Source organism: Phodopus roborovskii, unplaced genomic scaffold (assembly GCF_943737965.1).
Source record: "Phodopus roborovskii unplaced genomic scaffold, PHOROB, whole genome shotgun sequence".
NCBI classification, from domain to species: domain Eukaryota; kingdom Metazoa; phylum Chordata; class Mammalia; order Rodentia; family Cricetidae; genus Phodopus; species Phodopus roborovskii.
Window position 1 is genome coordinate 62,451,040 of NW_026126418.1, and position 13,578 is coordinate 62,464,617.

Below are 13,578 nucleotides of genomic sequence, written 5' to 3' on the forward strand. Positions count from 1 at the left end.
GGTATAAAGATGTAGCACTTTCCAAGTAAAATCAATAATACATTGTAGATGTGTAGTCATTCTTTAAGAAACACTAGTGCATTTTTATTTAAATACATCTTTAAACATAGGCTATTTACTTTAGATTTTGTTCCTGGAGGCAACTTATTTTTTCTATCTCAACAGGCATTGACCTCTCAGAGCTTCTCTTTGGGAGGTGACCATGTGAAATTTCATATTTGTACTTGAGGCCACTGATCTTGTCATCATACTCTTTTTGAACCAGCAGCACATTGTTGAGAATTCATAGATGAATTTTATCTGAAATTTTATGATAAGGAAATAAATTGTTAAAAATATGGCCTACCCTTTGATATTAACTATAGTAATATATGGAACAATTATATCAGTATCATATTTAAAGCCATAATAAGCCCTGCCTCATGTATTTCTCAGGGAATTTTATTTTGCCCTGAGATTACCAATGATATAGGCTCTAAGGGCACAGACGCTGTCAGATGAGTGGCTGTGAGCCCTGGTTGAGCCCATTTTTTGCCATTTATTCCTGTGTTTACTTTTATGTGCTTACCATAGATGTTTTCCTTCTCACTTGTGTCTGCTACAGTAGTTCATGCTTAGTTACAGGTCAGGCGGAGAGGTGCACCTTCTTTATGTAACATGGGAAGTGTAAAGGAATGTTGCTATGGTAAGAAAACAATTCCAGGTTATATAAAATAATAAATAAAAATAATAAAAATAAAAAAAAACAATTCCAACAAAAGAATGAGGGAATGTATTAAAAATTATCTAGGATATGTTCAAATATGAGCTATTCATATTAAACTTCTTAATCATAAAATATTTAGTAGACAAGAAGTAATTTATTTAGCATGTATAAATATTAATTTTAGACAAATTATGTCCCAGTGTGTGCTTATGCACTAAACATTGATATATTTATTTGAGTTAACTAAAATACTTTGTTAATAGAAGTAACCATTATACATGAAATTTCCTCATTTAAGCCTATTAAAATGTCTCCCTGAAGCATGCGTCTATTGATAATTTTAGCACATTCAGCAATGGTGGCACATAGGTGGAAAATTATTTTTATCAAAATTTTATAATTAAAATATTGTCTCTGAAGAGAAAAATTAACAATATACAAGTACAGGTATTCCTAAAAATATCCATGATCTGACTCACTGAATGTCAGATATATTCATTTTGTATTCCTTGGATATGCATCCTGACTGAAATTGAAAAGTTCTTGGTATAAAGTCATACAACAAATTGTAGACAGACCTGTTCCAGAAACCTGGTATCCTAGTTTTTATCTACTGACAGTTCCACTGAAGGATGATAGTGTGCATTCTTTTGTTTTGTTCCAATAGGAAGACCTACCTGTATCTGTGCCCTGGGCTTTACTGGGCCCAACTGTGGCAAGGCAGTGTGTGAAGATTCTTGTCACAATGGTGGGAGCTGTGTTGTGACTGCTGGGAACCAGCCTTACTGTCACTGCCATTCAGACTACACTGGAGACAGATGCCAATACTGTAAGTGAAAGTGTCTTCCCTCAGCTTGCCAGCAGCATGCTTTGAAGTTTGTGTTAAGACCTTATATGTTTCACACCTGGGCTCTCCCTCTCTTCATTTTATCCATATCCCCATTTTTACAGGTTCATTCTCCTGTCACTTAAACTCCAATAAACTTTATATTTTCTCTATAATTTAAAAAAAATGTTTTTTATCTCTTTTCTTTCCCTGCTTAAGTTTAAAGGCCAATTCTTATAATTATTCCATTTGCATACATCACTCCCTTACTTCTTTCTTCTCCTGACAACCTGTAGGGATGATCATCCTTACCCATTCCCCACCTTCCTTAAGTAGCACAAGGGAATGCAATTAGAGAAAATGCAGAGGTGTTTCTGTTTTTCTCATCATCAGCTGGCTGGACAGAACCAGAATTCCTTCCTCCAACTTCCTAGACATTTATATCTCTTCAAGCACCCTCTGAAAAAGTCATATCCAAAACTTCCAATGCCAGTATCTGTTACTCACAACTGTGGCAGCAGCATTATTTCAAAATATGTTGGTTGTCGTATTCCTCTATCTCTGTTTCTCCATTGACTTCACTTCTGTTCAGTTTCTAAATATTGTTAACTGTGATTCTTACTTGATAACCGTTGTATAATATATTTTGCTATGTTAAGGTTAAAACCCTTCTTTTTATTTAGACAGAAAAGAGGAGATGATGGGAGATGTGATTATGTATATATGCTTCTCATACTGGTTAATGAATAAAGCACTGTTGGGCAATAGGAAAGCAAGATAGGAGGGACTAGGAGACAAGGAGGAAAGAGGAAGTAGTAAGGAGGAGTCAGGATGGAGAGCCTGGAGAGAACAGAACTGCCATTCCTCCACTCTCGGTAAACCCACGTGGAAATACATAGAAATGGGTTAATAATTAAGACAGAGCTAGCCGATAAGAAACTAGTAACCGGGCCAACAGAATTATATATAATACAGAGTCTCAGTGTGTTATTTGGGGCTGGCGCAGCAGCAGGACAAGACCGGGCGGCGGGTGGAAAAACCATACTTCTTATATTTTTCTGTGTACAATTTTTTTAAACCAGTGTCTAGATGACTTATCTCTAGGGTTTGTGTAGTTCCTAAGTGATAACTCTAAATCTATATCTCCAGATGAATCCTTAACTCTAAGTTTCAGATCTTATTTTCAATTTTCTGTGATAGGTCATCTTATTTCTCAGTTAATCTGACATTTCTCACCTTTAGTTATCACACTATCTTTCTTTTGTGCTTAAGAAGGAACATTTATTATTCAGTCCAAAACCTTTTAAGTCTTTGTTGACTCCTCAGAGTTTTTCATATTGTGTCTTCACCTTTAATGCACATCCAAAATGTGAGCCCTGCTCATTGACTCAACCATTCAAGCTGCTGGGGCATGTTTGTCAGTTTTATTACTCATCTATATCCATGCTTCCTCTATTTGCAACTGGGATATATTATCAAATGGCAATCACATTTGTATTTTTTATGTAAAACAAGATTTCTTTTTATTTTAAGCATATTCATTGAAATCTTTATGTGCATATTCTCAGATAATTGCTTTTCTCATTTTCATTCTGTTGATTCTCTTTATTCTTCAATGTACTGGGTATTATTATTTAAAATCATACTTTTAAAAAGACAGTGCCAGTGCAGCAGAAAGACTTTCTGGTGGCACCCACATATAAAGTTAAGTTACAGTCAAGATCTGAATCAGGCAATCATCCTTCAGGTTTCAATCATTCACTTCCTCCTTAGATTGAACTGATACTTACCTTTTTTTCAAGTCTGTTTTATGTCTCCTGGCTTTGATCATTTGGTTATTTGTTTATTTTATACTCCTCAGATTTGAAGCTTCTTTGAAATGATACCTAGCAACAACAGTTGATGAATAAACAAATAAATAGTAATTTCAAGAGAATATCTTGTAATATCAAGTAATATCTAAATGAAGTGGCCTGAAACTATTAATTAAAAGATAATCAATGTATATATGAAAAATGTTGGTTCAATGTGTGGTTAATCCATAGTTATTATGTATGTGTTCATGTAGTTTATATTATTTTGTTTTAAAGTGTTTTATATATTCTAAGCTGGCCCCAAGCTCATATAGCTAGTCAACAATGACATTGAAATTGTTAGAGGACATTAATCCTCCATGCTATCTTCAGACTGCGCAGAATACAGGCATGTCCCACCACACTCCATTTGGATTCATTTTTTTTAAAATCTCTTGGTCCATTAGCTTCTACCAATTGATGCACTATGCTCTATCAATTTTTTTGTATTTATTTTTAAGTCAAATAATCAGAATTCTTGAATCTCTTTGAATTGCCTTAAAATGCTATTAGCAATCATTACAAAAATTTGCATTCTTCCAAAGAACAAATTTAGTTAACTTGCATCTTAATTGACAACTTAATAGAATCACAGTGTGTGGCAGCCTGCTGCTTTATCAGGCTGTGTTATGATTTTATCCTTATTATTAGCAGTCAGAGTGCTTCCCGCCTTTTACTGAAAAACACTTACTTAAAATAACCAATTAATCCTTACACAAAGGTTAAATAATTTGCCCAAGGTCTTGAAGCACTCAGAATTAGACCCCAGGAGTTGTTGATCAACATGTCATAAAACATCCAGGAGAACACTGATGCTGTTCTTGGGTTTCACCATTAAAATGACAAATCCAACATTGGAGGACGTCTAATAAATTCAGAAACCATCAATTTGAGTCAGCAAAATTCAGTGGACCCACTGTTCTTTCAAATCACTCCCCTCGGTAAATGAAGGAATAACAGAATGGTTCATTATGGCACCTAATTACAGTATATTAGTGGGAGGTAAACATCAGTTCTTAGTTGTGCTGATTTAAACATCTCAAAACTTCGGTAGCAAGGTAAATTCTGAATGCAAATTCATTTTAGCACTACTGATTTGGTGGAAAAAGAAAGATATAAAAATATAAATGTTAGTAAAGCTGAAGCTTAATATCCTTTAAGTTGTTTGCTTAAAAACAAATAAATACAGATATGTTTTTCAAATGGGTCTAAAGCCAGGATTCCTGCTATCAATTAAAGCAAATAAGCAGAACACTGCACATTTAATTAGAGGTAAAGCCAAGATTATCTGAGGTTATTTTTAATTAAAGGACAGTAGCACTAGTGCAAAGCCTCTCATTAAGCCAGCTTACTCTCTTGACATTAGAAGAGCATGTTCATAGCTCCATCCTACACATTATCTGTGTAGACATGAAGAACTGTGTGTGTCTCTGCATCTGAAAAAATGACTCAGCCTTTAAAGGCTGAGGTATCCAAGCAAAAGAAGTTTAGTTAGACTACAGAGTTGAGAGACCTAAGAATAATGCAAAGATATACTATGGTTGGTATTAGAATTACATCTTATGAGTAATTACAGAACAATGTCTGAACTATGAGCATGCAACTATTGTATTGATGATATTATCAGATCATGTTTAGCACTTGTCTTCAGAGAAGCTTTGTGCTATGGTCAGTTGATTTCACATGGTGTCCTCTTAATGTTTGGCTTGGTGTGAACAGTTGTGTCAAATATTTCCTATTGCCAACTTACAATCTGGTGTGGTGTTCCATAAAGGAATTAAGATGTAATAGAAAAGTTAATGAAACATGGAGATGAGCAATAGTACTCAAAGAAAGAGCCTAAGATTCACTGTAAAGGAGTAATTTCTTCATGGAAATGATACCTGAGGGTGACCTGAAGAGAAGGTAGTCAAATGAAAGGGAATATGAGGGACATCATATGAATTAGAAAAGAGGTAAAGTCGTATGGAGGACTGCAGGTAACTGACATTTCAGTGTTCAGCTCACTAATCACATCCATACATGACATGCATTAAAAGACTTGAAATTTCTATCATTGCCCACAGAACATTTGAGATGAATATTATCAGCATAAATCCATTGTCTCTAAAATTAAATTCAGAAGTTTTTCTTATATTCTTCATTAGAGATTGCAAGATATGAAAACTACATGACCCCCAAATCAGGCTTCTTTTTTACTGTATCCCAGCATGTGATGCCCTGTCCACACAGTAGCATATAGCAATCTAGTCTACTTTGTTTATAAAAGGAATTTTAAGTTTGAGTTATTAAACTGATAGCAAGTTCTATGTGTTAGTTAGGAGGACTAGGCAATCTATGGGCCCTCTGATAATGCATCAGTGTTCATCCCTAGTATACTAATGGACTTTGGGAGCCCATTCCACATAATGAGATACTCTCTCAGCCTAGATATATGAGGGAGGACCTAGGCTCTGCCTTGAATGATTTGACTGCATTTAAAGATGACATGGAAGACCTCATCCACTCTGGGAGCACAAAGGGGATGGGATAGGGGTTGGTGGGGTAACAGAGGAGGATGGGAGGGTGCAGAAAGTAGGATTAACATGTAAAACACGATGGTTTCAAATTTAAATTTAAAAAGTTATCAAAAAAGACAAAACAAAAGGAAAAAAAGAATATTTTCAGATGATCCTAATATTACAAAGATGAATGGGAGCTGTGATGCTATTGACACAGGAAGTGGAATGCCCTAAAATCACTAACAGCTTCCACACCTGTCAAATTTGAGAATGTTCAGAGCAGTCACAGTTGCAGTGGCATAAGTTCTGGACCACAGTTTACCCAGTGTCATGAGTTCAATTTCTCTTGAGAAGACAGAAGGAACATCTTGACTGCTCCACTAGAAGTGACAGGTGGCCTTGGGGTTTGCCATGTTCTATCAGCTCTGCTGGGTTTGCAATGCCTGGAACCTGAATGAATATGCAAAAAGCTATGCCTGTAACATACATGAGTATGAAAAGAGCTGGTTCCCTGGAACATCTGTGAGTATGCACACAGAGAGTGACTTCAACATGTGAGGGTGTACATAAACAGTGCCTTCAACATTCATGAGTGTGCGTGCCTGCAACATTTGTGAGTGTACATAGAGCTAGTGCCTGGAGCATCTGTGACAATATAAAGAACACCACCAAAGCTAATATCCCTGTGTCCAGTCAATTTTTGTGCTCTGGCAGAGCAAGGTTCTGGGAAATGTTTCCATACTAGCTCATTGCAACCACATCCTTCATAAAAAGGTGCTCACTAGGCAATTCTGGCTGACATTTTACACAATCAAATCTACAAAAGTAAAGATTGTATCACTTCAGGTCAGTGGTTTGCAACATTCCTACCACTACAGCCCTGTAATACAGCTGCTCATATTGTAGTGGCCTTCAAACTACTTCATAACTCTTATTTTGTGAATGTTATGGATCATATGATAACTAACTCATATGTGATCCCTGTGAAAGACCCCTTTGATCCCATTGCATAGGGGTCACAACACATATATTGAGAACTGTTATACTGGGTATTCTTGTGTGTGCTGTTTGTGAACGTGTGTGTCATGCTTCTGATGTCATGCCTGTTGCTTTTCCCCTCTCTCATCATGGTGGACATATTCTTCTAGAAACATATATTAAAGAAAATAATCTTTTCAAGTTGCCCTTGATAATGGCTTTCAATAACAAAGCAGAAAAGCAATTAATATATTAGTTGGTGCCTGAAAACAGGCTCTGTCTTTGAACATGCTGACAATATTATTTTCTAGAAGAAAGTTGAAGACTTCGAAGCTTCTAATAGGCACTCTAATAGGAGCCTAAAGTCAGGGATGCTGAGAGCAGAGCAGATGGTAGATGCTCATAAAAGGTGTTTCCGTGGAGAACAATTTTAGTAACTAAGATAGGTGAAAATTCTTGCCTCTTTCTGCTCTTACCTTATGAACTTACTTAAGGCAAAATTAAAGGCATAGATTTTTCAGCAGAGGAAATTTCAGTCCAACAGAATGCTAAAATGTGACATAGGTGTTACCAATAATTTATGCACATCAGCAATGAAATGAGCAACTTGACAGAGAAAATATACATAATTTTTAGCTTGGAAAGCAAAAGAACACTAGGAAGATTAATGTTACATACATAGTGTGTGCCAGAATTGAGACTATATTTCTTGTTAGGAGATTAGCATCATTGAGGTGAAATGAGTTACTGTACATTAAAGTTTCTCAGAGGGCAAGACCAGACCCATGTCTTCTGCAAATTATGAAAGAAAGCTTTATGAGTTTACAGTTCTGAAAGTGCAACTGAATTAAGAAGTTGCTGCTAATGTGATTTGAAGGGTTTATGATACAGGACATCCAAACCTGATGGTGTCAGTCATATGGTAATGGCTTTAGAGGCATTAATAGTATAAGTATTTTGGGGCAATGGATTGATGTTTCATGGTTTTAGAAAAATTGATGAAACAGCTTGTGGTAGGGGAGTTCCTGCTTAAAGATCTGAAGTGAAGCCATGGTTTCAGGGAAGATTGCAAGATGACAGAATCATCTATTGTGGGAAGCTAAATTCAGGTTGTGGAATCAGCCCAGCAGAGACAAATGTGTGCAGGTAGCAGTGCTCAATGGATGCACCAATTTAAGATCATTGACACTAGACATTGAGCTACAGGAGTTGCTTTTACTCTGATGAGTCTAGTTTTGAAGTATTTCCTCACTGTATACTCAATGTACCCATTCAGAGTAGTAACATATAGTCTGTGATATTACATGTTGGAAGTCTAAAATCTGCCTTCAGTTTTTACAGGTGGCTAAAGTTAACACATTGTCTTGAGTCTTGGAACAGATTTTTAACTTTTGAACAGTGTTGAAACAATGAAAGAACTTAAGGACTGTTGGAGTTGGATTTGATGCATTTTTCCTTATGATAGGGCTCTGGGCATAATGGAGTCAGGGAGTAGAATGTCAAAGTATGAATGATAATTGAACACTTTGTCTCTAGTTGCCAATATTGCTTTGTGACTCTTAGGAAGAATGGCTTATGCTAGAAGAAGTATGTCACTAGGGATGGGATTTGAGAATGGATTTCCTCAACTTACATTCTGTTGTTTACTTTATGCTGTAATAACAGATGTGGTCCCTCATATTCTTATGCCTGGTGTCATGCCTGCAACTTTCCCCCATGCCTCCACATTACCTAATGGATTCTTAGTTCTCTGTAACCATATGACAACATAAACTCTGAATTATTGCTCTTATATTAAGCAAAATAACATAATTTATAACACTGAAAGAAATATATCATAGCATCATTTAAATGTTTGGTTGTTCCTTCTTCCTAGATGTGTGCCACCACTATTGTGTGAATTCAGAATCATGTACCATTGGGAATGATGGAAGGGTTGAATGTGTTTGTCCAACACGATATGAAGGACCGAAATGTGAGATTGACAAATGTATACGATGCCATGGGGGCCACTGTATTATAAGTAAAGACAATGAAGATATATTTTGCAAGTAAGTAGACATCTTGCTTGATTTATAAAATACCTACATGCTAATATAAGAAGTAAACCATGAAGTCAATGTAATTTTTTTTCGAAAGTTCTGCATGTCCAACAGTTAATTTTTTAAAGCTACAGATGAAGTTCAAATAAGCTCATTCTTCAACCCTTTTGCAAATAACCAAAGCAGGTGAACATCAATGGTGTTAACAGATTTTCCAGTTATAAAATATGCCCCAGACCCTCAGAATGAGGAGTCTCCCTATTTCAGTTGGTACCCCCAAGAACTCAATGTCCAGTCCATTTGATGCAATAAGCAAGAGGCTTTAATGAACCGGAAATGTTTACACAAATGGGCACCCTCAGTTCAAAGGCTAGAGAGAAGCGTCATTCTCCCAGCGTGGGTATTTTTAAAGGAAAAAGCCACAAGCTTAGGGAGGGGCTGTGACCATCCTACCATTGAGTATGTGGCCAGAGTCATGGGCTCCAGCATGTTCTTTATCTTTTTTAGATGGTCTCACTATTTAGGTCAGCAGACCTCAGGGTATGCTAATCAATCTTGCCTAAGCAAATGGGAGTTGCAGCTATCTCTTTGTTTCTCTAGGACCCTGCTGACACATTGACCAGAGGGGCAGTTTGTTACCCCTTGAGTTCCCTGGAGGAGGTTGACCATATGGAAATGCTTGGTATCTGGCTATCTTAGGGCCTTGTAAGGGAGAAATTGCAGGTGGTTAGCAAATTCCAGGAACTAAGTCACAGTGGCCTTGGTCAGCTTTCTAGGTCAGACTGCCCTGCATTCCAGTTATTTGTGCTCCATTACATTTATTTGCTAGTTTAAGTCTTTCATAAGAAATAAGCAATAGCAAAAAATATGTTGTAAAATTTACAGATAGAGCTAAGGATAGGACCATATTTTCTAATAAGGATTTATTTCACAGGAAAAACAAAAGGAGGAGAAGAAAAAGGGGAAAGAGGTGGTAGTGGAGGGCATGGAAGAGATGAAAAAGGAAGGAAACAGCAGTAATAGGTACTTATATTATCTGGTAGTGAAAGCTCATCAACTCAAGATCATTTTAGTGTATAAAGGCCAGTGTCATGCTCAGCAGGTGAGGCTGGTAGGCCTAGAATCTAAATACTTTTGCATATTATTTATTTTCAATCGTTGGTTTTATTTAGTTTTAGATTTTCACTGATTAGCTTTATTTTGACAATAAAAATTATGAAGACATAAATAAATCACACCAGTAAGTGTTATATTCAATAGAGTGGGGTAGGAGGAATGTGAAATTGTAGAGCAAGTTTTATCATGTTGAGTTCAATCCCCAAACCCTCTTTAACCCTCTTTTTAGAGGGACATAACCAACTCCTAAGCACTGTCTTCTGATCTCCATACCCAAAGCATCTTGAGTGCTGGGATGATAGATGCAAGTGCATGGAATGTTCAATATAGGCTTTTAGTAATTTCTCATTATCAGTCACAATGAGTAGATTCAAATTTTTTATTGCTGCTTTATGATTAAGTATCTTTTGGGATTACAATTTTATTTCATTGCCTTTAATTGATCTTTCTGGAGAGAAACAATATATATCCCCAGTGGATGTAGGTACTAAGATTTTTCGTTTCCTAGTCTGATTTTGGAAATTTCTAAGTAAAACAAAAACATGGAATTATAGGTTCTAGCAGAATGGATATGTTCAAGTTCTACTTTTGTTGCCTTTTGAAATTTGTTTTTACAATAAGTGAATGGGAGCAGATCCCAGGAGCTAAGGCTCATGCTATTCAACTTGTATCATGAAACAAGTTCTTGACATGAGCTGAGAGGTCAGCCCTCATGTCAAAGTACTTTGAACAACCCTCTGAAAGAAGTGCCTGTAAAGGAGTTATTCTGACATATACTTTATTTAGGAGGTTAATGAATGAGAGCAAGGGACATAGAGTGTGCCATAAAGTATCCCTGCTACTGAGCACTCTAGGAGTTGTAAGATGAGTTATGTTACTCTGACAAACAAGATCCAATAAAATTTTATTATAGGCAATGTTGTAATTTTTATTTATTTTTTTACTCATTCCCACTTTAGAATTTACTATAAATGTGTTCTGTGTTATCTTTGTGAAAAGTATATGATAAACTCAGCAATTTGGATCATTTGAAAGCATAATTTATTATTCTAAGTCAAGAAGTAATTAGAAATATGACCGGTATTTCATTAATAAATATATAAAATCAAATAAATATTCACATGTATCCCCCAAGTCACATGTACTCATGAAGCTCCACAGTTCTTAAAACTTAAAGAACTTTATTTCAATATTTCAATTTGTGGATGTGGGGACATTTTTTGTTTGTTGTTTGAAACAAAAAGAGATACAGTAAAATAAAACAAAAACCATCACATTGAACAACACAAACTAACAGAAAGAAAAAATTTGTCCCAAGAGAAGTTAAAAGAATCAAAGATCCATATTTTTTTGCACATTCAGGAGTCCCACAAAAATACTTAACTGAAAGTTATAATGTATCCACAGAGGGCCTGGTATAGACAAGTGTTGGCATTGTGCCTTCTACTTTGGTCTCAGTAAGTTCATAGGAGCTTTGTTCACTTAATTAAGAGCATCTTCTTCTTCTGCTGTTCTTCTTTTCTTCTGGCTCTTAAACTCTTTCTTCCTCATCCTTCACAAGCTTTGCTGAGCTCAGAATGGAGGGATTTGATGGAGAAATTCCACTTGGAGCTGTGTGTTCCAAGGTTTCACTCTCTTCATAATATCTGGCTGTAGGTTGGTGTATTTTCCCCTGTGCTGAAAGAGAAAAACTTCTCTAATGCTAGCTGAGTAAGGCAATGATCCATGAGTAAAGCAGAATATCATTAAGTGTCATTTTTATCACTACATTCTAAATAATTATTTGTTTGATTTTGGATCAGTAGAATTTATTTTAGCCTAGGATTCTGCTATTTAGTCTCTCATGCTTCACTGCTCAATCATTACCAGATAAAGATTCCATATGATGAAGTGGGTCTTAAACCAAACCAGACATTGGTTAATTATTCCATCAAATTTTGTGCCACTATTGACCTAGTATATTTTGTAGGCAGGGAAGATTGTAGATCAATGGTTGTGTGGCTCAGTTGGTGTTTATGCTTCTCTTTGTTACCCTGAAAATCACCTCCCCATAACAAAGATACTAGAAAATAGAAATAAAGTAACAATGGAGGCACTAGCTTGATCTCTTTATGTTCAGTTAGTTTTTGGGTGTTTTCTTCAACAATGGGGCATTGCTGTTGTTTTGAAGAAAACAACCTATTATCTTGGCAATAGCCTTGGTGGTTTAAGATTTCCATAGGAGCCTTTTGGCCAAAAATTCATTTGGATGTAACCCAGTCTCAATAATGGAAGTTTTATTTGGTGATAAAAAATTGCCAGCTGGGATTCCATCTCCTTCGCTATTTGCAGACTTTATTAGGATCACCTTCATATACTTAAAGAAGTTTCCACTGCACTGGGTTGTGTTTGTGATGTCCTCTCTTCCACATCAGAAGGAGTTACATAGTATTTTTGATGAGTCTTTTCTACTTACACTGATATTTGTGACTATAAGCTGTCTACAGATTCAATTGTAAAAGTGGCAATCATTACATATCCTTTCTCTTAGAGATAAAGGTAAATATTATTGAGGAAATACTTGTGCTTCATGTAGAATATCTCAGAAAGGATCAATTTGATATTAAATTTACTAAGAATTATTTATATTTACTGGATAACTTATAAGGAACATTTGAGAAGTAATTAAACCATGATCTATAAATTTGATTGAAATATATGTGATTTTATAGATATAGCATACTGTAGATTGAGTTGTTAAGTGGTATTTGTTCCTTGTTTTAAAATATTTGTAAACTTCTATCTTCAATTTAAAGTTCAAATAAAATAATAATAGGAATAAGCAATAGTTCTAGCTATTGAAAGCAAGAATTTGAAACAATTAATTTTACATTGTTTCCTCTTTTAGATAGCATAGTTTGGTATATAGTTATCATTTTATGTAAAATTCTTCAATGTAAAATGAGATAATTTTTCCTCTTTGACATTATTCCTTTAATGGAATAAGAAACTATAATTTTTCTGTCTACTTTTTAAAAATCAAGCTAGGAAAGAATAAAAGCCAGTGCCTTAACACTTAACAGTACTGTTTGCTGTATATTTTGCTCACTTTGCATGTGTATTGCAAAGCCATTTTTCAATATCAGAAATATGAGACCGCACTCACCTATCCCATGATGGACTTTATTTTTACAAAACCCATTTTACAACTTGCACATCGTTAATTTACTACTTCTATTGATAATTTAGCAGATAAGTTAATTAATCACTAGTATTACAGTCTGACCAGTTTGCCTAATTGTCAACCTTCAGGCCACTAGAGTCTCTACTTGACAGAGATGGGTAGCATTCCCAAGTATGACACAAAATGTAGTCCTCTGGCCTCCACATGCACACAAGAACATAAATGCATGTGCACCTATACAAATATATGTAGCTTCACATAGAATTAAAATAATTGCAATCCTAGAATTTCTCTTCAGAAAATACTACAGTGAGATCAGAAAAGGCTAGTAGTACTTCTTTAGGGTGTCTCATAATTCATACTGATCTTACCAAGTACTAATTAACTGAAAAA

General features: G+C 35.5%; 1 protein-coding gene across 1 annotated transcript in view; it reads left to right on the forward strand.

Moving 5' to 3' along the window:
- Positions 1–13,578, forward strand: part of LOC127221902 (low-density lipoprotein receptor-related protein 1B) — a 249,227-nt gene that overhangs the window by 206,887 nt on the left and 28,762 nt on the right. Inside the window, exons 32-33 of the mRNA XM_051183854.1 lie at positions 1,374–1,535; positions 8,741–8,915. Coding sequence (XP_051039811.1) covers positions 1,374–1,535; positions 8,741–8,915 — 337 coding nt within the window. The remainder of the gene's footprint in view (positions 1–1,373; positions 1,536–8,740; positions 8,916–13,578) is intronic.